This window comes from Botrytis byssoidea, assembly GCF_014898295.1.
Source record: "Botrytis byssoidea strain MUCL 94 chromosome Unknown BBYS_033, whole genome shotgun sequence".
In the NCBI taxonomy this organism is placed as follows: Eukaryota; Fungi; Ascomycota; class Leotiomycetes; order Helotiales; family Sclerotiniaceae; genus Botrytis; species Botrytis byssoidea.
The window spans coordinates 325,113-350,944 of NW_024065874.1; the positions used below are offsets into that span (position 1 = coordinate 325,113).

At 41.6% G+C, this 25,832-nt stretch overlaps 11 protein-coding genes across 11 annotated transcripts; 5 read left to right on the forward strand and 6 right to left on the reverse strand.

Annotated features, from left to right (window-relative positions):
* Positions 1 to 1,892: 1,892 nt before the first annotated feature.
* On the forward strand, positions 1,893 to 2,627 carry EAE97_011147 (uncharacterized protein; the record flags this gene model as incomplete). Its single annotated transcript, XM_038881662.1, has 1 exon — positions 1,893 to 2,627. The coding sequence occupies one exon, from the start codon at positions 1,893 to 1,895 to the stop codon at positions 2,625 to 2,627; it is 735 nt and encodes a 244-aa protein (XP_038727589.1).
* A 296-nt stretch (positions 2,628 to 2,923) lies between these two features.
* On the reverse strand, positions 2,924 to 3,906 carry EAE97_011148 (uncharacterized protein; the record flags this gene model as incomplete). The annotated part of the gene is made up of 7 exons (XM_038881663.1): positions 2,924 to 3,120; positions 3,179 to 3,244; positions 3,306 to 3,350; positions 3,407 to 3,465; positions 3,518 to 3,561; positions 3,627 to 3,657; positions 3,779 to 3,906. The coding sequence occupies 7 exons, from the start codon at positions 3,904 to 3,906 to the stop codon at positions 2,924 to 2,926; spliced, it is 570 nt and encodes a 189-aa protein (XP_038727590.1).
* A 412-nt stretch (positions 3,907 to 4,318) lies between these two features.
* Positions 4,319 to 7,273, forward strand: EAE97_011149 (uncharacterized protein; the record flags this gene model as incomplete). Its single annotated transcript, XM_038881664.1, has 2 exons — positions 4,319 to 4,403; positions 4,461 to 7,273. The coding sequence occupies 2 exons, from the start codon at positions 4,319 to 4,321 to the stop codon at positions 7,271 to 7,273; spliced, it is 2,898 nt and encodes a 965-aa protein (XP_038727591.1).
* Positions 7,274 to 7,513: 240 nt separating this feature from the next.
* EAE97_011150 (uncharacterized protein) lies at positions 7,514 to 9,424 on the reverse strand. The gene is made up of 4 exons (XM_038881665.1): positions 9,108 to 9,424; positions 8,719 to 9,015; positions 8,417 to 8,564; positions 7,514 to 8,317 (listed from the first exon to the last, which is right to left on the reverse strand). Exons 1-4 carry the CDS (start codon positions 9,263 to 9,265, stop codon positions 8,240 to 8,242), a joined length of 681 nt encoding a protein of 226 aa, XP_038727592.1. The 5' UTR covers positions 9,266 to 9,424; the 3' UTR covers positions 7,514 to 8,239.
* Positions 9,425 to 9,767: 343 nt separating this feature from the next.
* EAE97_011151 (uncharacterized protein) lies at positions 9,768 to 10,455 on the forward strand (the record flags this gene model as incomplete). Its single annotated transcript, XM_038881666.1, has 2 exons — positions 9,768 to 9,966; positions 10,043 to 10,455. 2 exons carry the CDS (start codon positions 9,768 to 9,770, stop codon positions 10,453 to 10,455), a joined length of 612 nt encoding a protein of 203 aa, XP_038727593.1.
* A 1,935-nt stretch (positions 10,456 to 12,390) lies between these two features.
* Positions 12,391 to 13,161, reverse strand: EAE97_011152 (uncharacterized protein; the record flags this gene model as incomplete). The annotated part of the gene is made up of 3 exons (XM_038881667.1): positions 12,391 to 12,590; positions 12,658 to 12,948; positions 13,035 to 13,161. 3 exons carry the CDS (start codon positions 13,159 to 13,161, stop codon positions 12,391 to 12,393), a joined length of 618 nt encoding a protein of 205 aa, XP_038727594.1.
* A 2,080-nt stretch (positions 13,162 to 15,241) lies between these two features.
* On the reverse strand, positions 15,242 to 15,550 carry EAE97_011153 (uncharacterized protein; the record flags this gene model as incomplete). The annotated part of the gene is made up of 1 exon (XM_038881668.1): positions 15,242 to 15,550. One exon carries the CDS (start codon positions 15,548 to 15,550, stop codon positions 15,242 to 15,244), a length of 309 nt encoding a protein of 102 aa, XP_038727595.1.
* Positions 15,551 to 16,496: 946 nt separating this feature from the next.
* Positions 16,497 to 17,075, forward strand: EAE97_011154 (uncharacterized protein; the record flags this gene model as incomplete). The annotated part of the gene is made up of 2 exons (XM_038881669.1): positions 16,497 to 16,625; positions 16,683 to 17,075. The coding sequence occupies 2 exons, from the start codon at positions 16,497 to 16,499 to the stop codon at positions 17,073 to 17,075; spliced, it is 522 nt and encodes a 173-aa protein (XP_038727596.1).
* A 196-nt stretch (positions 17,076 to 17,271) lies between these two features.
* On the reverse strand, positions 17,272 to 18,593 carry EAE97_011155 (uncharacterized protein; the record flags this gene model as incomplete). The annotated part of the gene is made up of 5 exons (XM_038881670.1): positions 17,272 to 17,323; positions 17,385 to 17,671; positions 17,724 to 17,953; positions 18,010 to 18,321; positions 18,380 to 18,593. 5 exons carry the CDS (start codon positions 18,591 to 18,593, stop codon positions 17,272 to 17,274), a joined length of 1,095 nt encoding a protein of 364 aa, XP_038727597.1.
* Positions 18,594 to 18,876: 283 nt separating this feature from the next.
* On the reverse strand, positions 18,877 to 19,405 carry EAE97_011156 (uncharacterized protein; the record flags this gene model as incomplete). Its single annotated transcript, XM_038881671.1, has 3 exons — positions 19,229 to 19,405; positions 19,119 to 19,175; positions 18,877 to 19,065 (listed from the first exon to the last, which is right to left on the reverse strand). Exons 1-3 carry the CDS (start codon positions 19,262 to 19,264, stop codon positions 18,877 to 18,879), a joined length of 282 nt encoding a protein of 93 aa, XP_038727598.1. The 5' UTR covers positions 19,265 to 19,405.
* A 316-nt stretch (positions 19,406 to 19,721) lies between these two features.
* Positions 19,722 to 21,304, forward strand: EAE97_011157 (uncharacterized protein; the record flags this gene model as incomplete). Its single annotated transcript, XM_038881672.1, has 3 exons — positions 19,722 to 19,964; positions 20,015 to 20,229; positions 20,281 to 21,304. 3 exons carry the CDS (start codon positions 19,722 to 19,724, stop codon positions 21,302 to 21,304), a joined length of 1,482 nt encoding a protein of 493 aa, XP_038727599.1.
* Between the last annotated feature and the right edge of the window lie 4,528 nt (positions 21,305 to 25,832).

Sequence of the window (25,832 nt, forward strand, 5' to 3'; positions counted from 1 at the left end):
AAAACTTCGCCAGAATGAATCGAGCCCCATTTCTGAGCATACAAGCACAGCAGCTCCAACTGCCTCAAATGCAGTCTTTGTCCCCTATTCAACACCTGTTGTTCCTCTGGTGGAAGATAACTTTTCCGTAGTATCTGTGAGTTACAAAATTCTCTAATCAGTCCCAAGAAAGGAATATGAGTGATTTATCTTTATTATATTGCCTGGATTTTGATAAAAATCGTACTAATTCAAAGATACTGTCATAGATCACAGTCAAAGTCAGCTTCATGGAACATTTGGTGCAATTGTTGTTGGCCATTTCTGTTTCCACCGGTCTTTTGTTCATTTGGTATGTTTTGCATTGATTCGGGATCGGATAGCCTTCAGCGAGATTATTGATCGAATGTAATTAGAATTATTACAAAGCCATTAGGGCATAGCGAATTATCATATTACACTGTCAGATTTCTTTTTGTACAACAATGCGACATTTCATACCAGAGATACAGAAATCAACCGTCAAATTTGAGAGTGCAGAAATCATGAGATGTGCAATTTCACAAGTATCAGAGCTAAAGAAAAGGATCGGGAGCTAACGATTGAAATTACCTAGTTGATGAAGCTAAGATTGTTGAAATCACTATGCATGTAATACTTTGATAGCGTACTCAGAGGCCAAGCTTGAAGTGAAGATGAATCGCAGATATATGTGTGGGCAACAGCATGCTAGTAAAACTATCGCTTTTGAAATTAATAGTTGGTGCTAGAATTTCCGAGCCAAGTTCTTGCACGCACAAATTGATTTGAAAAATTAGAAACCACTGAGATGAACTCATCAAATCCAGGAGAAGTGAGAGAACTTCATCAGCAATGAATGCAATTTCAAGGAACGAATATCGTTTCAAGCTAAAAACAAGAACAAAAAAAATCTAATTCGCAGATATTAAACAGTATCCTTTCCAAAACTCTACACGCCTGCGGGAGCTATTGATTGATGTCACATGGCCAGAAACTTATGGATATTCATTCAACACACAAACCGGTTTGGGCTTTTCGAAATACCATGCGGAAACTTAGCTATCGAAAGTTTCAACGCTTTACATCTCCATATGAAGATTCATTTCATCTCCATCCATCTTCTGATGACTACAAGCGAGCTATTTATCAATGTCCATAACTGAGAGATGGACTTTGGATGTTTATTTGGTTTTGTTTCAGTGTGATGAGACTACAATGATAATGTAATCTAGCCATACCAAAAGTCCAGTCCTTCTCAAGTGAAGAGTAACGACAATTTCAAAATCGCAAGTCAAGTAAGTCGTAGTATCTGTCATCACTCGATATAAACATCGCAAAACGAACCATATCATTGATCAAGAAGACAGGGCTATGGTTTATTAGAATAGTAAACAATCAAATATGGAGATGCAGGAGAGAATGATACATTGAAGATTACAAGCATCGAAACTAGCAGGCTGAAAACTTTCAACGGCAAACAATCATACTGAGTTCTGACAGCCTTGTAACACCCTTCTCTGGCTCCGAGACCTGCATTCTCTTCTCGTCCAAGATAACTTCGCTAATAAACAATCCACACTTTCCACTAAGCTGGGACGGTAGTGTTTCCAAATTTGAACATGATCACTTCGTGATAAAACAAGTACTCACCCTCGAGGTTCTTATATGGATAACATAAAAGAACAATCAATGAAAACGCTAGCAAGCTAAGATTCGTCTATCAATCAACCGTGACATCAGTACGCACGGCCCCTGAAAAACCACGCTAGGAATAACCTTAAATCCAAGCTTTAAAGCTAGCCTGGACAGCTTAACGAACATTGAATTTCCAAGCTCGAACAAGTACAGCTTCTCTCTCATTCACCCCAACATAGCCCAATTCAAACAATGTAATGTCTACCCCTCAGATCTGCCGTCTCCGCAGAAGTGCCCTGCCTTCCACCCCCAACAATTTCTTCACCTCCTCCCCTCTTCCTCGCCACGCCCCCTCCAAATCCAAGCAAATCCGAATTCCCCAACGATTCTTCTCCTCCACGCATCCTCTCACTTCGACCCCCAAGCCACCCACTCCCATATCCGCGACTTCCTTCTCATCTTCCCGTTCCCGTCTGCAGAATCGTATGCAAACACTGCAATCCCGATTGCCTAAATTTCTACATCCCTATACAGCTCCATTGCTCAATGCGCCAAAGACATATATCATTTCTTTCTTAATTCTGCATGAGATTACTGCTATAGTACCTATTCTGCTTCTCGCGAGCGGGTTTCATTATTCGGGATGGTTGCCTTCTGATTTGATACCCGAGGAGAGAGTTGACAAAGCGAAAGGGATGTTCGAGAGGTGGTTTGGGAGGAGAGGCTGGTTTGGTTATACTGCGGGGTCTAGGTCGGATGAGATTGATGAGAGGGATGGGGGAGAGAATGTGGAGCTGGGTGAAAGAATGATTAGGAAAATGGGAGGAGATAGTAATACGAGTGGGAAGAGGATAGTACTAGAAGTTGCGACGGCATATGTGATTACAAAGGTTTTGTTACCCGTAAGAATAGTGGTTTCTGTTTGGGGTGCGCCTTGGTTTGCAGGCGTTATGGGGAGGATTGGGAGGCTAGGAAGGGGAGGGGGGAAATGACATGTACTATAGATCGTGGGAATGGTCATGTGTGGTTAGAAGGGAAATGTATATACGTGTTCGGGTGCATTCAGATGATAGAAGCTGGCCGGGAAATTAAGATACGACTTCGACGTAGAACGAGAAAGATGGCACAGATGATTACGAAACCCAATCTCACATACACATACATTGGTAGCTTGAGGTTGATTGACTTTTTATTCATGTATATGTCTACCCACCATCATCAGAATCTTCAGATATGATATTTGGAGCGAATTGTTTGTTGGAGTAAATGACAGAACACTAAATCTAATCTACTTCTCGTAGACCCAGTCGTGTTGAGCGGATTTCCATGAGAGAACCTCACCCTCCTTGAACCAGAGGGCGATCTCCTTCTTGGCGTTCTCGACAGAGTCGGAACCGTGGCAGACGTTGCGTCCGACATCGATGGCGTAGTCACCACGGATGGTACCTGGGGCAGAAGCCAATGGGTTGGTGGCACCGAGGAGGGCTGAAGGAAAAGGGTTAGATAGGAGTTGGTAGGATAAATGAGAGAAAGGGGTACTCACTACGGCCGGTCTTGACGGCATCACGTCCTTCCCAGACCATGGCGCAGATTGGGCCAGAGTTCATGTCTAGGTGTTGTTAGATATGTGGGTGTGTTGTGTAAATGTGTTTCGAATGGCAGATACGTACAGTTGACGAGACCAGCGAAGAATGGCTTGTCGGAGAGATCAGCGTCTAGGAACGGTGTTAGTATCAGTGGTCCTATAACGTCTATTTCCTCATGTACTTACAGTGCTTCTCGAGGTGGTCCTTTCCTGGGGTGGTGAGCTTGATGGCAGCAAGCTTGTAACTGTTTCTTATGTCAACAAAGCTCATATACTCTTTGCAAAATGTAGACCTACCCACGAGCCTCAAATCGGCTGATGATTGGGCCAACGAGTCCACGCTGAATTCAATATCAATCAGCATTCTTTCGTCCTATTCTCTCTATGTATAATGGCATTTACATACTTGGACACCATCTGGCTTGATGGCAATGAAGCTATTCAACACAAAAACGTTAGCATACACCGCTAATACTTTGTTGACGTGGGGTAACTCTCTTTCAAGAGTAAAGAGAGCATCTCTCTCATAAGAATAAAAAGATAAAAGAAGGAACTTACGTTTGTTCGGTAGACATGGTATCGTCGTTTGATCTGGCAGATTCTTCTCTGTGTTTTGCTGATGCTCTTAAGAGTGCTTGAGTTTTAGGATTGACGTGCTTTAAAATCGATTCGGGGGCTTCACTCATATTTTAAATTCTTTCAGGTTGAGGTGTGTTGTTTAGTGGGGTTCTCTTTGGTGGGGTTTGGCAGGAGGGGCGGAAGGGTACCCTTTCTTTGCTATGGAGCCTTAGATTTGAGGCATCAGAAAGGATAATGTTATGTAATTCGCATAAATTCCCATCATGGCTCGTGGGCAATTGTATCGCCAATAAAACTTTATGCACATGTTATGCTAAAGGTACGACCGGGGAGCTGAGCTTTGATCGTCATTGGTGAAGTAGAATAGGACAGCTTGGAAACCTCAAACCACCCCCAACCCAAGACTTCAATTCTTTATGGTTCTGTTGTACAAGCCATTTGTTCAAATATTTAGCTATTTGGCAACTTGATTTCATCTGAATTGAGTGCAATTGCTAACTATTGCATGTATTTTCAATCATGAAGTCACCATTAAATCTGTCCTCACAATGGACAGGATATTTAGTTTTGTTATCAACATTTGGCAGCTTGATTACACCAGCTAGTGAGGATCTATCCCAACAACAGCTTCATGTGTAAAATTCACTAACAATCCAAATAGTATCTGTCAAGCATGAGAATTTCAAAACATGCGATCAATCTGGATTCTGCAAACGAAATCGAGCATATGCGGATCAAGCAACAGCAGTGGGAGATAATTGGAGCTTACAAGCTCCTTATCGACTGGCTTCAGAGACATTAACATGGAAGGATGGTCAGCTACAAGGAACCATCCTCAAGAAATTGAGTGGAGGAGAGTCGGTCAGGTTACCGATTACCATTTCCTTCCTCGAATCAGGATCTGCGAGAGTTACAATTGATGAAGAAAAACGTCAAACGGGCGAGATTGAATTAAGACATGGTAGTAAAGCTAGAAAGGAACGTTATAATGAGGCTGCAAATTGGGCAATCGTGGGGGGATTGACTTTGAGTAAGGATGCAGAGTATAAGAAGTACCCTGGAGTTTCGCACATTACATTCGGTCCAGATGGCAAGTTCAAGGCGGAAGTTACACATGCTCCATTTGCAATCGATTTCAAGAGGGATGACGAGATACAAATTAAGTTTAATGAACGGGGATTGATGAACGTGGAACATTGGAGACCGAAGATTGAGAAGCCAGAAAAGAAAGAAGGCGAAGAAGAATCAGCCGAAGTTCAAACCGGCGAAGATGAGTCGACCTGGTGGGACGAATCTTTCGGTGGAAATACCGACTCAAAACCTAAGGGTCCTGAGAGTGTTTCTCTTGATATTACCTTTCCTGGATATGAACATGTCTTTGGTATCCCAGAACATGCTGGTCCTTTGTCATTGAAGCAAACCCGAGGCGGAGAGGGCAATCATAAAGATCCTTATCGTTTATACAACGCTGATGTTTTCGAGTATATCATGGATAGTGAAATGACTCTATACGGAGCCATTCCTTTCATGCAAGCACATCGTTCAGCGTCAACTGTTGGTGTCTTTTGGCTGAACGCAGCCGAGACTTGGATTGATATTATCAAGGAGAAAGCATCCATCAATCCTTTAAGTGGAAAAACTGATACAAAAACTCATTGGTTCTCGGAGAGTGGTTTGATAGATGTATTTGTCTTCCTTGGCCCAACACCAAAGGATGTTACAAAAGCATATGGAGAGCTTACAGGCTTCACACAGCTTCCTCAAGAATTTGCCATTGCTTACCACCAATGTCGATGGAACTATGTTACAGATGAGGATGTGAAGGATGTTGACAGAAAGTTCGATAAATTCCAAATCCCATATGATGTCATCTGGCTTGACATCGAGTATACTGATGGAAAGAAGTATTTCACTTGGGATCCTCACACTTTCGGAAACCACGTCGACATGTTGTCGCACTTGGATAAATCCGATCGAAAGCTTGTTGCAATCATCGACCCTCACATCAAGAATGAAGCAAATTATAAGGTTGTTGATGAATTAAAGAGTAAGGATTTGGCTGTTCACAATAAGGAGGGCAGTATCTATGAAGGTTGGTGTTGGCCAGGATCTTCTCATTGGGTTGACGCATTCAATCCTGCAGCAATCAAATGGTGGAAAACTCTCTTCAAGACGGCTGCTTTTGATACACCTAATCTCTTCCTTTGGAACGACATGAATGAGCCTTCAGTTTTCAATGGACCTGAAACAACAATGCCCAAAGATAATTTGCATTTCGGAAACTGGGAGCACCGTGATGTTCATAATGTCAACGGTTTGACCTTCGTCAACGCAACTTATGAAGCAATGGTCGAGCGCAAGAAGGGTGAACTTCGCCGACCGTTCATTCTCACTCGTTCTTTCTACGCCGGAAGTCAACGTATGGGAGCTATGTGGACTGGTGATAACCAAGCTAGCTGGGATCATCTCGCAGCTGCGTTCCCTATGATTCTTAACAATGGTATTGCAGGTTTCCCATTTGCTGGTGCAGATGTTGGTGGATTTTTCGGTAACCCTGAAAAGGATCTTCTTACTCGTTGGTATCAAGCTGGTGCTTTTTACCCCTTCTTCCGTGGACATGCACATATCGATACTAGAAGACGTGAACCATATCTTATCGGTGATCCATACACGGATATTATAACCCAAGCTCTCCGTCTCCGTTATTCTCTTCTCCCTGCCTGGTACACCGCATTCCATGAAGCCAGTACAGACGGAACACCCATCATCAGACCACACTACTTCGAATATCCAGAAGACGAATCTGGATTCGCAATTGATGATCAATTTTTCGTCGGTAGTACCGGTTTACTGGCTAAGCCAGTCGTCACAGAAGGTGCCGATAGCGTCGATATCTATATCCCTGACAGTGAAGTTTACTACGATTACTTCGATTATACCATCTATACTGGCGCGGGGAAAACTACAATCGCAGCTCCACTCGAGAAAATCCCTCTACTTATGCAAGGTGGTCATATCATCCCTCGCAAAGATCGTCCCCGCAGAAGTTCGGGCCTTATGAGATGGGATCCATATACTCTTGTTCTCGTCCTCAATAATGAAGGAAAGGCAACCGGAGAATTATATGTGGATGATGGTGAGACATTTGATTATCAATCTGGGGCATACATTCATCGATCTTTCTCTTTTGAAGATGGGGTACTGAGCAGTAAGGATATCGGAACAAAGGGCAAGTTGACCGACAAATACCTGAAGAGTATGAAGAAAGTAGGTGTGGAGAAGATTCTTGTTGTTGGTGCGCCAAAGGAGTGGAGTGGGTTGAAGAGTGTAAAGGTGGGCAGTACAACGGCTGAGATCACGTACCATGCTGGGGAAGGAAGCAAAGCTGCTTGGGCGTCGGTTAGAGCGCCAAAGGTAGCTATTGGAGAGGATTGGGAAGTTGAGTTTGTGGAGGGTGGGAAGACGGAATTGTAGTTGTCATTTTAACACCAATGAAGAAGAGTGGTGATCTACAGGGAGGATTTAGGATTAAGATGAGGATAGGAATTGATGAATCGAATTGATATCCAATTGCAAGATCTGAAAATCGCTAAGTACTCCTGAATAGTAAAACCAACCTGGGTAGATTACTGTCATAAAATATTTCGACTCAACACTTTGATATCATTTACGAAATATGAGTACAATATGTCATAATAATTCATTCCCAGCATCATATCACCCTGAACTTGAAACTAAAATCTAGACATTTCCATTGTCATTCTTTATCTATCTATCTTCTCTTCTTCTTCCATCCAATCTCGGAAGTACAGTTTTCAAATCAAGTATCCCACAGAAAGCAAATAAACTCCTCGCTATGAAGTTTGGACAAGCAAATAAACGAACGAACATCGGTTAACCAAGTAAAATCTACCCAAACTGAATCAATCTCAGAGCCAAATTTAAAGTTGAACGCCAAACTTCAAACTTCAAAATCCACAAAGGAAAGAAACTTAAATTCAAATTCGTGAACGCCCTCGCTCCTAGAAAGTACCTTTGCTAAACACCGTGGTTTGTGGTTGTGGTCAATTTGTCTTCCTGAACTCCTCGCCGAATTGAGTATATATTGTGTGCTGTTTGTATGTATGTATGTAATTCTGGTTATTGTGTAAGTACGTACATGTATACACATAAGATTACAAAGCCTTGCTCTGTCTCTATTTTGATATCGTGTATCGAATTTTGATTTCGTTTCATTTTCATTCTGATTGTTGGTGTAACGTATTGATTTTGTTAGGAATCTTAATGCATGTAGGTGTAAAGACGTGTAGTCGTAGAGTCGTGTAGTTAATTGTGTACATGGTGTATGGAGATTGCGCCGAAGTTCTAGAGCGTAGGAGAGAGTAGGTTATAGGAGCAGAAAGAGAATGGGAGGAGAATTGAGAAGCATAAGAAGAGATATTATCCGATAGTAGCTGCAGCCGGACGAAGATCTTCGCGGCCATCTTGCCACGAGGTGCAGAATACGCAGCGTTGTGCCTGGGGTTTAAAATTGTGAGCAGGGTTAAATTATTCAAGGGGCTGAAGAAAAAAAGTAGGAAAAGGAAAGGGGAGAAAAGTAAAGAGGGAATGACACACCTTCTCAAAAATCTTCTTGCGACAATATTTACAACGGACGGTGTGTTTGATGATAGCGTTGTCTTGACTGAAATATTGGTAGAGACCTGCTATACCGTAGAGAGCGAGACCAACGCCTATGAAGTTTATCACTTTATTGAGGAAGGAACTTGAGAGGTTGTTAGTTTGTTACTTCATTGCGAGTCTGGGGAAAAGGGGCAAGAGACAGTATTGGGGATAGAAAAAATAGGAGGAACATGGAGATAATGAAATAAGACAAGAAGGCGCGAAGAAAGGAGAATCTCAAGAAACCATAGACCTACCCCCAAGCTAAAACAATAGCCCCGTCATCTGTCGCCTGCTTCAAGGTGTTATAGCCTGCTCCGTACAGGAATTCCATTCCCATATTTACAGCCATAGTTGCGTTTCCTTCTACTCCCTCTCCAATTCCATCACCGATCTCGGTGTGATTATGAAGCAGACCATCATAGTGAGGACCGGGCCTCAGAACCGCAAATTTCTCTTCAAGGTTCTTATTTAAAAAAGGGAGGAGAGATAGCGGTGGGAGAAGGACAGAAGAGACAAGTGAGGTTATAAGAGCTGTGAAGGATTGCGCAATTCTGTTTTTATAAGCGATTGTTTGAGGAAGTGTGTCACGTGTAAGGAATGGAGAAGGTCGTGAATGCAGGAATGGCTAAGGAGAGAAACGTACATCAAACCAATAGCAACGTGAAGCACATTATCATTGAAAGCAAAATCGACAAATCCTTCCCAAAATCCCGTAATGTGTCTACGTGCAGCGTTGGCAGCATTGGTAGTTCGGAGAAGTGGTTCGCTTGAGTCAAAGGCATTAAGACGTGGTCGAGGCATGGTTGACACTTTTTCCTATTGACCTTACCAATTCAATGATTTTCCAGTTTTTCAACAAAAAACGAAGAAAGAGAAGAGAGAGGGAGATTCAGATATGAGTTTATAAGGGGTAAATGGAAAAAAGAAAAGATGAAGAAAAAGAAAAGGAAATGAATTAATGCAAATGAGGTTTGGAAGGAAGGATGAGTGAATCTAACACCGGTGAGATGTCTTTCAGGGATGCGTATCAGGGGCTGGCACGTGTAATAATTAGAGTTATGCGCAGGGATCATGATAAGGCGCGATAAGCGCCCCCAGATTCATTCATCGGATTATTCTTTGGCCGACTACATGTCGAAAATTAATTTTTTTCGATGTTGATGCGGCCGCTTGGATTGACCCCTCATTGTCTTTTGCAAAAGTTTACTTATACGTACTCTCAAGGAAGAAATATCACGAATACGGAGCGGAAATCGTTATAGACACGAAAGTTAATCATACCATTAAGAAATACTTACAAAAAATGGCACCCAAATTTTCAGAAGACGAAATCGATGATTTGATTTATTTTGCTCGGGTCGGGGAGAAAGACGAGTTCGAGACTTTGAGAGAGGAATTATGTAAAAGGGAGGGATGTTCAGTAACTGAGTTGTTGGAGAGTGCAACAGATAGTGAGAGTGGAAATGGCGTGTTACATATGTCTGCCGCCAATGGTCACCACGGTAATTCCCCTCTTTATCCAGTCGCAATCTGCCTCCTCCCGAGATTGGACTTCATATCTAACTAGCTCCCAAACAGAACTTCTCACCCTCCTCGCAAAATACCTCTCTAATCCCTCTCCTCAAAACCCCCAAATGCTCAAAATACTCAACACCCAAAACGCCTCTGGAAACACACCTTTACACTGGGCAGCCCTGAATGGACATTTAGAAGCAGTCAAAGTTTTAATAGAAAATGGAGCAGATCCAACAATACAGAATCAGAAGGGGCATGATGCAGTCTACGAAGCAGAATTGGCGGATAAGACTGAAGTCGTGGAATGGGTTTTGAAAGAGGGAGGTGAAGGATTGGAGGAGGGAATTGCGGGGGATGAGGGCGAGAGCGGAGAGGGCGAAGAGGGAGTGGAAGTTGTAGAAGTTGCGGAGGGAGAAGGACTAGTCGATAAGGTCAAGGAATTGGGTATTGGTGGGAGCGGAGCTGGAGAAAAATGAGACAGTGAGGGTTCTGAAGAATCAATTTTACGAAAGAGGCTCATGACGGCTAGTTAGGCCTGTCTCGTCCTGTGTTAATGATCAGACGTGGATAGTGTTGGCATTTGGATGGCTTAATTTAGAAGAACCATCGAACTTGCGTTAGCATTGATGAGATTGTCGGCGCTCAATAGATTTATCCGGCTCACGAACCGGGATAAATGGCCGTTTCTGACGAAACTAAAAAGCATAATAACAAATCAAACATATAATACCTTTAAAAACTCCGCTTCTTTGCATCATATTCTCCTTTCGATAATTCTGCATGTCGATAGCTTGTTTTGGGATAGATAAGGGGCCTTGAAAGATTTCTTCTGACAGGCTCTGGTAGGAAGCTAGGGCTACGGTTTTGATAGTTTCCAGCGTTACTAAGTTACTGGATAGCCCCTGGATATAAAGACCTCTACATTAAGTCCAAAGATGTAGTCCGCTAGATACACTCTCTCGGAAGAATGTCTCAAAATCGATTTGTGGTACAATCACTCATCGTCACTCACCATAAGCATCTGCACTACATATCTAGCAGGTATAGGTCGACGGTACAATCTTAAAATCTGAGCATCGAAAAATTCTCGAGATGAATACAAATACTCCGCCAGTTCACAGAGAATTCTGGAGCTCAATGAATGTGAACGATGATGTCTCATTTTCAACGAGTCCAGTAAGTTCGTCTGAACTGATGGTAGCGTAGTGTTGTAAAATATGCGGCCGATCGTGGCTAACAGGTTCTAAATGATTAAATTGAGAGTCAAAGCCGACGTTAGTGGGAACATATATGAATTTATCTTTCAACGCTACTACCGTGACTGATTCTCCGGAAGCTGCTGCGTACATGATATCACGGTAAATTTCCAGTGTGTTCTACAATCAAACCTTTCTTGAAGTAATAGTACGATTCTAATAACTCTAGGGTGGTAAACATGAGATTTCTGCATATCTGAATAAGTGATAAGAGTATTTGACTTTACAGTCATGATCTAGAAGCCCCGGGCCTTGAGCTACACCCCACCCCATAAGTTCGCTTAATTGGTTAGCATAGTCTTAGTGTTTTTTTGGGAGGGAAATTGGAATATATTGCATATCTGGATAAAAGATAAAGATACCTGGCTCTAGAGTGATGTTCTAGATGTGTTCAGCTACGTTTTGAGAGTTCGCTTGATTGGTTGGCATAGTTTTAGTGTTGTTGAAACTTTTGAGGGGGGGGGTTCTGGGATATGTTGCATGTCTGGATAAAAGATAAGGATGTTAGCTTTGGAACAAGTTTTCGCGTTGCAGATCGGGGTGTGGTTTATTCTGATTCTTCTATGGAGTGTCATCGATGCTGTTAGATTCTTGCTACGCCTTTTCCATTTGCAAACGGGGTTTCTGATCATTGAACAATTCTGTTTGATAATCGTGGTTTGGCATTCAAGTCTTTTTCTTTGAGCCTGATTATGATATCTGGTCCACCAGTGGGTGCATGGGCTGGCAGCACACTTTTAAATTTTCGAAAAGTCTAATAAATTCATTCTGCAATTGTTCGTTTTATATCTAATGAATTATTGCAATCATTTCTCAAGATCAACGATTTGGTACAAAGGGAGATATTCACAAGTCTATTTCTTTAGTGTCACATCAGTTTGTGCATCCACTGGTGGTATTGTATTTCTCAATTAGTAATCTGGGATATTGTAGTATTATTGGTTATATCCGCAGTCTAGTCTGATGCTCGGCAGAGCACTGTGCATCGAATGTCATCTAAAATGGATGCAAAATATCGCCAAAGGTGTATCATGGTGTCTATAAACATATCTTTTCATTCTGTGAGCCGCAGAAGAGCTAATCGACAAATCAAGTATAAAGTCCAAAGTCTTATTCCAGATATCATATCAGTACGATGGTGATATCCAAGTAACATTATATTCCATCATTACCTCCTCGATTCCCCATCTCAGCTTCATCATTATGATCGTGATTACTCTCCGCAGCCTTCATCCTTGCAATCATCTCCTCTAGCATCTCAACTTGAGTATCAACACGCATTCTTAAATGATGATCAGTATACATTGTATTTTCAAAACTCCGATACACCTCGAAATCCCTTTGTGTCGACAGTCCTAAAGAGGAGTTAGCAAGTATAGACTGCGCACTTCCAGACCAAGAAGGAATGATCAACCCGCATACCAGTTGCGCCAGCAAGTCTTCTCGCATCTAGATGAGCAACATCCCGTAAACTCTGTTCGATGGTTGGAAGATTCTCAAACCATCCTTCATCGGCCCATCCTTGCATCATTTGATAGCAGCAGAGCAAGATAGTGTGGAAGAGAGGATTAGCTGCGCGATAAGCAGGCCGATCGAAATGGTTTAATTCATTGCCGATTCGAAGATAAACTTTGTCGGGGGAGACGGTTTGACCGATAACACGGAGGAGTGCGAGCTCTATTTCTCGGCAGAGCAGAGAATCAGGCCTGAGTTCTTGAAGTTGTTAATTATGTAAAGCCAATAAACGAGCAGTGTTTAGGTAATGGAAAGAAAAGTTGCTCGTGGAATGGGTTACCCACCGACAAGTCCCTTTGCAGCATTGATAGCCCAAGTCAGTTGCAATTTGTCCATGAATTCATTAATGGTCCGAGTGACAATCTCGATGGAGTTGTTTGGGGAAGGAGAAGTATCTAACAGTGGTGGCATTGTTAATTTGTTGGATTTGTTGGATTAACTAAAATTTTCCGGTTTGGATCTAGCAAGAAGGAATAAGTGCAGGAAAGGACGAGATGCAGATCAACAGCTAAGCTATTGAAACTCTAAGTTGCTTTATTGTATGAGAGCTCGAGCATCAAAGTGTGGGAGATACTTTATAGCCGAGGGGCTTGAATGAATATTACCTATTCATCAAACATTTTCAACAAGTTGTTTTGTGAACCTGGTGATAGCAGTATAGTGAATTTCCCAAAAATTCTTGTGAATGGGCGGTGAATAAAGAAAGCTTGAACAAGTTGAAGCTAACAAGGCGGATCAATATTGAGATACGAAGAAGAATAGATAGTCCAGAGATATTACATGGTATATTTTTTGGCTATAATCTTACAATAAGATTTGAGACCATGATATCCCTTACAGTAATATATCTTTATTAAATGCCCATAAGTAAACTGCTGTATAGTCTATTTCTATATTTACCTAGTATTAGAAATAACGTAAGTTTCAGGTTTACATGATAATGGTTTGCTAGATTCAATGTAATGCGAAAGCTCTGGGAGACAATGAACAATAGCGTTTTATGTCATATAATTTCATTGAGCAGAGAATAATAAATCATAGTTTTGGCCTACAGTTGGGGCAATAATGAACAACTTCTCATACTGGCTGTATAATATTTTCCTCTTAGACATGATTATTTGGTCATGCGTATTATGCAAAGAAAACTAGGTACATGAATCCGCGCTTTTAAATTTCTCATAAGATATTCACTACCATTACATGTTTGGTGCAATTACATAGTTGGATACGCAAGAAAACAAAAGTATAAGAATGTAATAACTCTATGAGAGGAAGTTCTTGTTGAGATCGCAAAGCTGATTGTACATCGTACTATATGCTGAACGAATCTCTTTGAGCTCTACATCGACCAAGAGCCTTTATAGCTGAAATCAAATCTGAAACTATACTATGCGAGTGAGTAGAATTATTCACAATCCAATGGTATATGCGTTATTCAAGGGAGATAACAGAGCAGAACTCTAGTTGGGTAGGCAAGAGTACATAGGCTGGAGCTGGAGTATCAAGAAAAATCATCTAACACACATATATGCTATACATTCAATAACACAGAAAAACAGAAATCGATAAATTGACCGGAAGAGCGATTGAGATAATAGTGCAATAAAGTTTTAGGACCGTAGTAATGCTCTCGAAAGAGAGCTTTGAAATGTCTGAGTCACTATGCAATACGGTCAGTCTGTATTCACTTTCAGAGAATTTCCACAAAAGATCACATTGAAATAAGTACATGCCAGAATTCAAACTATGCGACTTCGCGGGTTTTAGAATCGGGGAAAGAAATCTCAGAACACTTTGTCAAGTCAGATGTGTATGCTCCGAGTATACTTTAAAAGAACTACTTGCTTCAGCAAGTCTCTATCTCTGCAAGTATTTTTCCTGTGGAATTCTTATGCACGCTTGGCCTTCATTATATTTTATCGCGATTAACACAGACGAAGAGAAAGTACAGGCGAAGCACAAGGAAACTCTTAAAGAGCCAGGCTTCCGACGAACAGTCTAGCCAGAATCAAAGTTGGCAGCACGAAAGATTCTCTAAGTCACACAAACAATATTCATAAGAGAGTCGGTGTGCCTGAAGGTCAGCTGTTTCTCATTGCTAAGCTACAACGCAGACTAATAGCAAGTTGAGGTTTAGTGGCTAATACATATCTTTAGTATCGCCACACTGCTCTCAATATCCAAACTCACGAGGCGTTGAACCAAACGCATAACCGATTATCTCCCATTCAATGAAAATTGCCAAAACTGAGTTGATAAATTGAGTTGCAGCCTATATTGAATAGAAAGAGTCGAATCAATTCACCACCATGGAATACACCAATACGCTCATCAGCGTAGCATGTTCGGGTAGAAGCGGCCAGAGCGGTAGTGGTGGTAGCGGAGTCGCTTCTTCCATTCAATGAATGGAATCTAGCATCGACACTTGATCAGTACAGCTAAATTTATGCCAAGCAGTCATAACTACCGTGTCTATCGTGTAACAGGCTTCTTACTCTTCCTCAAGTCTCTGGCTCCACGCAGCATTAACTACCAAATTGTATTGATTCTGAGCAGCAGCTAATGCTGCTTCGTAATTAGACCTCGCTCTTTGTTCATTGTCGCAGACGAGACAAGAGCCCGATCGATACCCGTAATCGTCTCCCAGACTGTTAAGGTTTTCTTCGTTGCCGCAGAGTCTGCTGTCTTGAGATATACTGCAAAGTTGGTAGGTCCATTTTGTCCATTTGTGTGCAAGCTCACCATTTAGGAGAAGCAAACAACCAGCCGATTGCAAGATAATAGATGAAACTTTGCACATTTTGCACAGTGGTGGCGTCGTGATGATGTTCCGTCTTGAGATTATCTTTCGAAGTAACTAAAATGATATGTCAGACAGTAATAAATTTATCCAAATGATAGCCCATCCATAAGTCTAACTCTTCCTGTAGACTTCATGTAGTAGGAGATAGTCACTTGTGTAACAGTATCAGGCTCCAAGCGTTGCCCAAAGAGTACTGATTTGAAAAGACTTGGTGAACTATGGCTTTGTGTTCCTTTTTCTCTGGACCCTTTGCACGTTTGCAAATTAATGTTACACAAAGTCGCGGTGTGACTGACCCAAGGCAGCCGATATCTGGATTTTCCATCACCGTAAATTGTTGGTGTAACAGATTACTTCGAGCCTCATAAATTATTAGAGGATTAGTACCATTGCCGTGGGCCAAGGAAATATCGCAATGAATGCACGTGCATTCTTGAGTGTATAAGGCGGAGAGTTGAAGAAAAATCTACGCTTATCTTCCAGACTGAAAATCCAATTCTATTAGCGATCAAATTGTTCAACAATTCGATGCTAGCAATGATAGTATACATCTCATTGACAACTTTCTTCCTCGCTCATCGAGTTCATCTACATTTTCATTTCCAAAAAGCTCTGAATCCTGGTTCTGGCATTAAAAATTTTGCTTATTCAGATATCGCTTCTTGGTTGTTGTGCTTATGACGCTTTGATCATGCCTTTCAATGGCATTTTCCTAATGCGGTTATCCCCATCTCCTATTCCGGTAGCGAGACGGTAAGCTTAATAATCTAGGTACAGCGGGCGCACGGACTATTCGTCGATATCTATCATGACGAATTGTCTATATAAACAGCCTGTTGACACTCAATTCCAAAAGCATTCAGCTCATCATCGCATTTACTCTCTTCTTAACTATCGATCTCCCTCACAATTAAATCCAAAAGAATTCAAACAATTGATAGCAATGGCCGATACCACCGCTACAGACAAATCCAAGCCTTACTTTCCCCTCGCCGGCGGAGCAAACGACGGGTGGTCTAGCGAAGATGAAGCAACGGCAACATGTTTCTGTGGTGCTGTGCAACTTGCATTCGTAAGTCTAAATTCAAAATACTAGATCCAATACTTTGACACTGACTCTACCTGGCAGCCAACCCAAGGTCCTGGCCTAGTCAATGCATTCGTCTGCCACTGCCACGACTGTCGCAAAATCACGGCCTCGATGTTCGCATCTAACTTTACTATCGCTGACTCTCACTTGAAACACATTCGTGGCCGCGAGAATCTGAAAGTCTTCAGTCAATCCAAGACCATTGCGACCAAGGCGACAATGGCCAATCACTTTTGCGGAACTTGTGGTACGCTCATGTATCGTGTTAGCTCGAGGTTTCCAAACATGAGTATCTTGAGAATTGGAACTGTGGATGACTTTCATCTCCATGAGACGAAGTTGAGACCCGGGGTAGAACAGTTTACAGAGGGGAGAGTGGGGTGGTTGAGAGAAATGGAGGGAATCAAACAATGTGGACAAGGAGCCTTTTAGTTGAAGTGCATGGAAGAGTAACGTCCTGATTGAAAAAGATGAAGCAAGAATTAAGTTCAGTATCTATTTGAAATTGGAATAAGTTGGCCCGTAAAATTTTTGACACCCTCCAGTGATGATCCATGCTTTTCCCCTTCTTCTTTCACAAACCGAAATAACACAGTCCAGTGACTTTGAGGCAACGAAAGCTCGATTATCAATTAGCGTTCGGAATATTACTGATAAATACTACCAATACGGCACAATATCTAGTTTGGTCAGCTTTTTTCACTAAGACTGGTTTCGAATAGATCGGCAAGTTAAACTCACCCAGCAGCGGCGCCAAATATCTCGTGCCTTTTGGCCTGAGTAAAAAGTGACAGAACAGCAGAAAATAGAAGTGTGAAAATGAGTAGTACACCAATACTAACTGTATATGTGATATCCAGGTTATGATGCTCGGTGAGCCGGTACAAAAGGAATACTGGGAGAATGAGAAGAAGGAGTAACACAAGTACGAGAAGACTTGTTACGAATGTATTTTTTCGGGACTTGCTATAGAAATGGAGATTTGGATCTGTTGTCTTTTCACGGTCTTCTGGGGTGCAAAAAATTGACTATCATTTGTTAGCCCATGAATTTATTATAAAAAGGACGTTAGTATTGTACTTGTAAGAATGCACAATGAAAGATCTGGAGGAACCTCTCAGTCATGGTATCGAGGTATGCTCCCTCTCTTCCCTCACGCAAGGTGATGAGGTCATTCTTTTCGTATATAAATCCTTGTTCCTCGTCGACGAGAGGTTTTTTGTCAAAAATGTATCGCTCAACGCTTCGATAATCGTTATCAGCAGGACGGTTCATGGCATTCAAATGCTGAGACCGGAGTAGTAGCTCATCTAAGATACATAAGTTCGTGTATAAATTTTGATTGTGTTCAATTGGGAATGCTCACCATAAGCAGCTAACTTTGCTTCTATCTCGTCTAGGACTATAGTCCTCGTCCGAAGAGTTGGATCTTCAGCGAGCTCCTTTTTCTCAGCTGCTATATCTGCATTTCTAGATCGCGCCCGCCGTTTATCGGGTGCGTCTTCTGCTTCATCGAGGTCATCGAGTTCGTCTAGCTCCATTTCAAGTCGACGAATCTCATCCTGTTTACGGAGAAGTAAACGGGAATGAAGATATCCGAAGCGTCGATAGATCTTGAAGTTTTCATCGCTGTCCAGAAATATACTTAGAGACCGGTAGCTCTTTTGGTGTTCCGATACTATGAAAGAAGTTATTGACTACTGAATTGCATGTTTATTTTGGTTACACAAACTTACGACTTCTCACATGGGGTTTTCGCGATTCTTCATTAGTAGTACGTTTTGAAGTTTGCCAAAAGCGCCATTGAGCAAGCGATTCTCGATATTGGGAAAGTTTTCTCGTCGTAGGAGTAGATGAATTTGTTACAAAAGTGCTTCCTTCAGAGAATTTAGTAGAAATGGTGGGTGAAGTACATGGGGAGTTGAATAATGGTAACGTGTTTGAAGTCATCTTTTTGGGGTTTTGCTGAAGTAAGGAGGAGAATGCGAATATCTGCTGAACGGAATAATGTAGTTTATATCGACGTTTCAATTGAAGTGAGCCGTGGGCTTTGACGACGCAATCTGTACCATTTCTCTCATTTTCAAAAGATGGGCGATGGCAATGCCTGCGAGAAGCACTCAGCCTAGATACATGGCTACAAATGGTGGGTTGCATAAGAGCTTATGCAAGTATAGCCTGTCATGTACCACCAATAGAATCCCGACACCACCATAAGCCGTAAGCCGCATAATCAAGCTGAACTGAGCCTTTCCTGTTTAACCCATTCACCTTCCTTGTACAGAACCCCAGTTTTGGGGTCCTTGACTTGATACACGAATTTTCCCTTCTCTTGCTTTCTTGCAAAGATTTTGAATTCAAAATTCCCTTTCCTTGGAATGCTCAACCAAGCACTATCATCCACATTGAACAACACCATCGACTAGCTTGATAATCAGAATCATCCATCGAAATGGGATTTGAGGGAATACTGACGTCCGAGGGATTCTTAGACTCTGTATAAGTTGAACGGTCCTCAGGTGTCTGTGGTCGCTTTTGTAAATCAGTAAGACTGGTAATTCCTCTTCTGTAAGCTGTGAACTCACTATAACCTCTGTCTCAATTGACAGTATTTCCGACATTGTGTGAGGCAGATTTGATGGATTGTTCTTTTTTTGTGGTATGTATTGAAATAATAACTACGAGGATTTGATTTGAAGAGAATTGAATTTGCCCAGAGGAAAGCCTTACGAAGACTTCTTTAAATCAACCTTTTTCAAGCTCTAAAGAGCCTCGATCTGATATTATCTGCATAACGACATGGATTACAAGTAGTCATACATACGCTTACGACCAGTGTGGTCACCGATAGATTGACCAAAGGATTCACAGTGGGGCTTATCTTCAATCTACTCAGCCACATTATCTCTCATTTTCTGCGCGTCCAGCTATTGACACAATTGAATCCAGAACTCATAAATAAGTGGCAATTCTCGGAATTACCCCGCTGGTTCGTTTCAAAACTCCAACCAGGAAGGATCTATTCTACAAAGCTACCAAATTTCGTTATAAATTTTCCCGCGGTGTCTTAACTACGGGATGGCTTCCAACAAATCAAATTCTGGTTTGAAACCTGATAATGATAGTAGAAGGACTACAGCTGCAACCATCATTATTCCCCCAGCAGACTACCAAGATAAAGAGGCATCAAATGATTCCAAATTCAAGGCAATTTTCGATGAGCATATGAGCGCAAAGAATGCCTCGGTCGCATACCGCAAAGTGCATGTTCTTTTGTTGTCATGGGACCGTAAAGACGATGACCTGCATGTAGAACAAGAGGTAATTCATTATCAGCAGGGATTAATTTTCAACGATGCTGACTTTAGCAGGTCGCGGATCTCGAGAATGTATTTCGGGATATTTTCAAATATAAAACCACACAAAAGATTCTACAGCAGAATCCGAGAAAGCACCCGCAAGTTCAGATAAATTTGTATCTTGCCCAGTTCGTTGCGGATCATGATGATCCAAACACTCTTCTCATCGTCTACTATGCTGGGCATGGCAAACTTAGCGACGATGGAGATGGATTGGCTTTAACCCCGTAAGATATGGAAAGCTTGCGCTAAATATGGTATTTCTAATACTCAACTAGATCAACAACTCAGCCAGATGAGGAGAATGAATTACACGAAATTGTCTGGAGCTCCGCGGAACATAATATACAAAACACTAAAAGTGATGTTTTAGTCATATTTGACTGCTGTAATGCTGGCGAAATGGATCGCAATGTTCGTGGCTCTGACTTCACCAGAAGGGCATTTGAATACATGGCTGCAACTTCTCAGAATTCAACTACAAGAAAGCCAGGTCCTAAATCATTCACCGCTGCCCTCATCTGGGCCTTGAAAGAATTGGTGCGGTCCAAGCCCGGGAAGCGTTTCAGTACGCAAGAACTGATTCGAAAGATTTACCAAGCGCCCAATTTTCCAGAGACTCAGGCGCCAAGATTGTCAGAGCGAGGCCCAATAGGATCCTTGAGAAAAATTGTCCTAGTTCCTCTCGACCAACAATCAAAATCTGGAGTCCGAGGAGAGAACAACACTGGACAGACAGATGAAATAAAAGAGACGTTAAATCTTCGATTTGTCTTCAATGGTCGAATCACCAACAAGATAATTAGAGAACTTGCAAAGGATCTGACTAATCTTATAAGTGGAGGAGACTTTGTAGCATCCACCGTCCTTTGGGATGGGATCAATACTTCTAGTTCGACCAAGAAACGATTCCGTGATGTTGTCAGCCATGTAATTGGACAGAACCACGAAAGGAATCGAAACAAATCATCGATTCAAAATATGGATGGTGTACAATTTTCCCCAATCACGCCTGTAACACCTGTAACGCCCACGATACAACAAGAATTGACAGTTTCATCTGAAGATAGTGTTGATTATATACCCAAAAAACGTCAATCACTTCCAAGCCCTTCACCAGAGATTGCGATAAATGAAGGAGAAAGGAGTGGAGAGGATGGTGATTCAGATTTGTCTAAGAAGAGAAAACGAGAGGAGAGTACGAATTACGACTTAAGAGCTATCGATGCGATATCTAATTCGTCACTTACACCACGTCAGATAAGGCACAGTAAGCGTCATTCTGGTGATAGGAAGATCTAGTGGAGGGATTATTGGAAACTTTGACTTTTTGCTATGAGCGGATTTGAACTGGCTTACTTGAAGCCTTTTTGTTCTTTTGTAACTTTATAGATATCACGGAAGGCTACAGGGACCTAGTCTTGGATTTACGGCGCAAGAAACAGGATTTCACCAGAGATAGTGATTCTTGCAACATTTTGGTCTCGACATATAGATAGATAGTCTTTTGCACAAAATTCAGGTTATTCATGATATGGCAAAGAGGATCTTGTAGCATTCCTACAGGTTTATATATTTCAAGGACGACAATACATCCATACCCCTGACGAAGAGATACTTGATTGGGACAACCTAGAGCCCACTTCAACATCGCCATTATTTTCCCGTAACCATGTTTGGTGCCTAATACTTGCGACGGTCGATCTGAATGACAAAAAATTTTGAGCTAGCTTGAGCACGTGCGTCTCAGTCCATTATAATAGGAAGGAACCGGATAGATGCACTCGCGTGTCGCGAATGTTCGAGAATAAAATTCAGCAATCTAATTTTTTTAGATGTGGCATGATATTACCTTTTCGTATTTCATAAATATGAAGTGAGGCAACACCCCTAGTTTTCGAAGCAATCACTGCCGTAATCAATTTTTATTTGATGACAAGTCTTTGTGCAAAGTCCAATACACGGGCCATCAGTATTTTATCGATCTTCTTTCTGCCAGTGTTATGAAAGCCACGCAAATCTAAGTTGGTGTGCCCCACTAATGTAAAGAGACGTGAAGCATTCTTCTGTTTTTAATCTGTAGAAGATGGGACTTCTGGAGCATAACTTATCATAATGGCACTTCTTTGAATTGTTCACATGCCAACGGTACTTGCTTAATCATTGTTTCCAACATACTTAGCACTCAATCTCAGTAATTGACCTCAGATTGCGACCTTTTCAGTCCTCGCTTCGGCTCGCTACGCACGGAGCGTTAATTCCCATTCACCAAGATTGCCCGGCAAGTGCCTACCCAGATCTTTCACCACCCCCCAAAAAAAACACTACAAACTCGGGATTTGCAAAAGACCTTTGACTCACACATATCTAGAAATTGAAAAAAAAATTGCAAAAGAAATGCCCATCCCGTAGGATGTAGTACGAAGAAGCCCCGTGGGTTTGCTTCTTAGGTATCGGCATCAAAGGCTCTGGGTTCTCAGTATAACGTGTTACCACGGGGCCACGGGACCATCAGTTCACTTTGATGTCGATGATTGATGTACATTTTTTTGAATTATATAGTTTGGGAACTAAATCTTCTCCTATGTATGGAGATGAATGCTTCCCAACTAGCCACGGAAAGTACTTTCCGCAATTTCTCGAAAAGAACACTTCTCAAGATAAACTACCATCTAATCTTGTCATTCTTAAAAATTAAGTTTGCAACTCAGCATTCAAATTATAATCTCCTCGTGCTATCTTTGAGGTAAAAAAAAATATGAAAATGAAAAGAAATACCGCTCTCACGAGCGGTACCCGTAAACCATGAACGTTTACTGTGTCGATCAATTTAAAGAAGCCAGCGTTCTCGGTGGACAATGTCAACCACGGGACCAGCAGGAAAGTCTTTACGATATTGATAGGGAGGTAGGTTTATACTGAGGACTATATTTTGTGGATCTAAATGCTGAATAGCACACTATTCCAAGCTCGAGCTAGAGTAATTTTTGATTATAGTTTAGGGATTTACATTCTCAGTAAAGTATACCTCACTTTCAAGTATATTCTCAGCATCTCAGCTAATTAGTTCTCAACTTTACTTTCTGAAGTCTGTGACTTAGAACCTGGATTGGTATTCAATATATTTTCAACGTGAAGTACCTAGTCATACACATTTTCAATCTCAAGTAATCACGTAACCATGTTGTTATTTGACTGAATGTCTTTCCCAAAAATGAATGGTATCATGTTTACCATATATTCCTTCCCATACCTTCTTTCCCTTATGTATTTCATCCGTTGCTCCTGCCAATTCCATTTTCTACTTAGCAAGTCTACACACTGCAAAAATCTCAGTCATTACAATTTATGATCAGCCAATATCGATACCCAAATGATCAATAGTAAAGAGAAACAGATCTCCATCTCACCGCATATGGAAACTCGCTTCTCGAATCGTCATCATATGCAACCCATTCTCCACATCTGAAAATTATACAGCTATACCTCAATCGAGATAGGCCTTACCGAAGCGAATTCCAATCGATATCAAAATCATCCCATGAAATTCAAAGTTACGAATCTCTTAACACTGGAGGAACTATCTCGTATCCACAGAATTCTTGTACGAGAACAAAAAAAGATAAATAAACGAAGATTAGCATCAGGTCAAACTAGATGAAAACAAGTCTCTGAGCCACCGACACTGCAGTTTCAGTTATGAATTTGGAACTGACTAGATACCAAGCCATTGATGACCGTACATCGAAAACATGATTATCCCATGAGAAGTAATCTAATTGTAAAAATCACATTTCTACATTACCACCTCGGTGTTACATTGAATTCTTGGAATATGTGAATAGGCTGCGCAAAAAATATCCTACCCGTGGTTAATCTGCAGATAATCTGCTCTACAGGTTATCCGTTAGAGATCTCAAATCCCAAGCGCCTTGCAGGTCATCATCCGCCCCCGCGGGTACCCATTATCGAGTCTAAATATGATGACACTGGATACATGATTCACTTCCTCATCGATTTCGGTGATAGCTGTACTATAGACTACTATTTCGTATCGGAATGACAATACAATTATCTCTACATCGCTATGGCATATTTCCATAGCTACTTTTCATAACCTTCTTCTCTCGACCCCATTCCCATTTCATCATCCCGCAACTCCATGCTGTGAACTCCTTCCCCCCCAACCCGCTTCGCATATCATAAACTGACCACTTCTACTCCAAGTACAATACACTATCCCTATAGTATCGACCTCTCCTGTCACTAAAACTTATATTCTTTACGGTTGTGATATAACTGTCAGATCATACTAATCCACCACTTTTTTTTGTATCAACTGTTACATCAAAAATGATAGCGATATTGAATTATTTAGATCATCTTATGCTAGAATTCGATTATGTGATATGCATAGAACTATCCAGGCAATTTTTTCTTACCAGCGAGGTGGAATAGTGCTATATGATAGGTCATGACTTAACTGTAAAGTCGAATTTGCAACCCGATTACTTTCTGATACCTTTCCATCGCTTCATATAAAATCCAGATATCGAAAACTCTATCACAATAGATATGGGATATGTACCACCAGTACTGTTTGCCAAAATACAATAATGCAGCGTATGAGTCATTTGACTATTGACTATAAGGAAGTCGTAACATTCCGAGAATACACATGAGCCCGGCAATTCAGTAACATAGCATTGATAAATGAAAGACAAGCACAAAGCCCATGAACGAGCAGAATTTTTGTAGACAAGCTGTTTTTCGAGTTTAACAACCCAAACGGCGAGATGTAATGTGGTGGATGTGATATGTTAAGCACTTCATTTTCGCGACCGAACATAGTCGTGGGATATCTTTCAATTCCAAACAAGATTCTGGAATTGATAATCCACTAGTTTTAAAGCTGCATAAACAAAGCACGTACTAGTCATCTTCGTCGTCAGCGTTTCAGTTTCGAAAAGTATACTACCAGATTTCTAGGATCTTACAATTGCACTACTCGATCTCTAGATTCTACCTCATTTTACGAATAAAGTCACGTCGATACACTAGATACAAAACTCCAAACATGGAATCCTGAGAGCATTCAAGCACTCACTACCTTCCATTATCACGTGTACCGTAACCCGCTCGCTTCTCCTGCACCCCCTTTTCCCATTTTCCTTCATCCCCATCCTTGCTTACCTAATAACATCCACCTCAGCTAACCAAGCAACCTCCACTTCAACATCCAGTCCCACGAACTAGCCACCAACCCACCCCACTCACAGACGCGTTGCCACGACACGACATCATAATCCACACCCATCATCCACATCGGCACGACTTTCCGATCCTGACACTCTGCTGAGAAATATTATTATGGAGCCGTGATGTATCCTCCGCGGAATAATGTTCCGTGCGCATACATCGGGCTATGATCAAAGGAGGAAAAGACTGGAGGAACATCTCCATGCCAGACATGATGTGTATACACGCGGAACAATGTCATAGGTGCGAAGCGGGCAATTTGACGCTGGACAGCGGGGCGGAGATGGGGAATGTGAGATGCTGAAAGAGATCTCGGCAGATGATCGGATTTTCTGAGATGAGTATCTGCGGGGCGAGAAAGATCTCAGCACACTGTTTGCGAGAGTACTCTCGAGTCGAGCGACTTCTCTCTGCATACTACAATGTTGTTCATACAATCGTCTTACTTGTCGACGACCTTGTTGGACAGATGTTAGGTAATAAAGCGCAGAGGGACGGGCCAACGGGAGCCAACATAGTAATAAACGAAGTGTATTTATTTAGTTGCGCGCGATAACCTTACAATGCAATA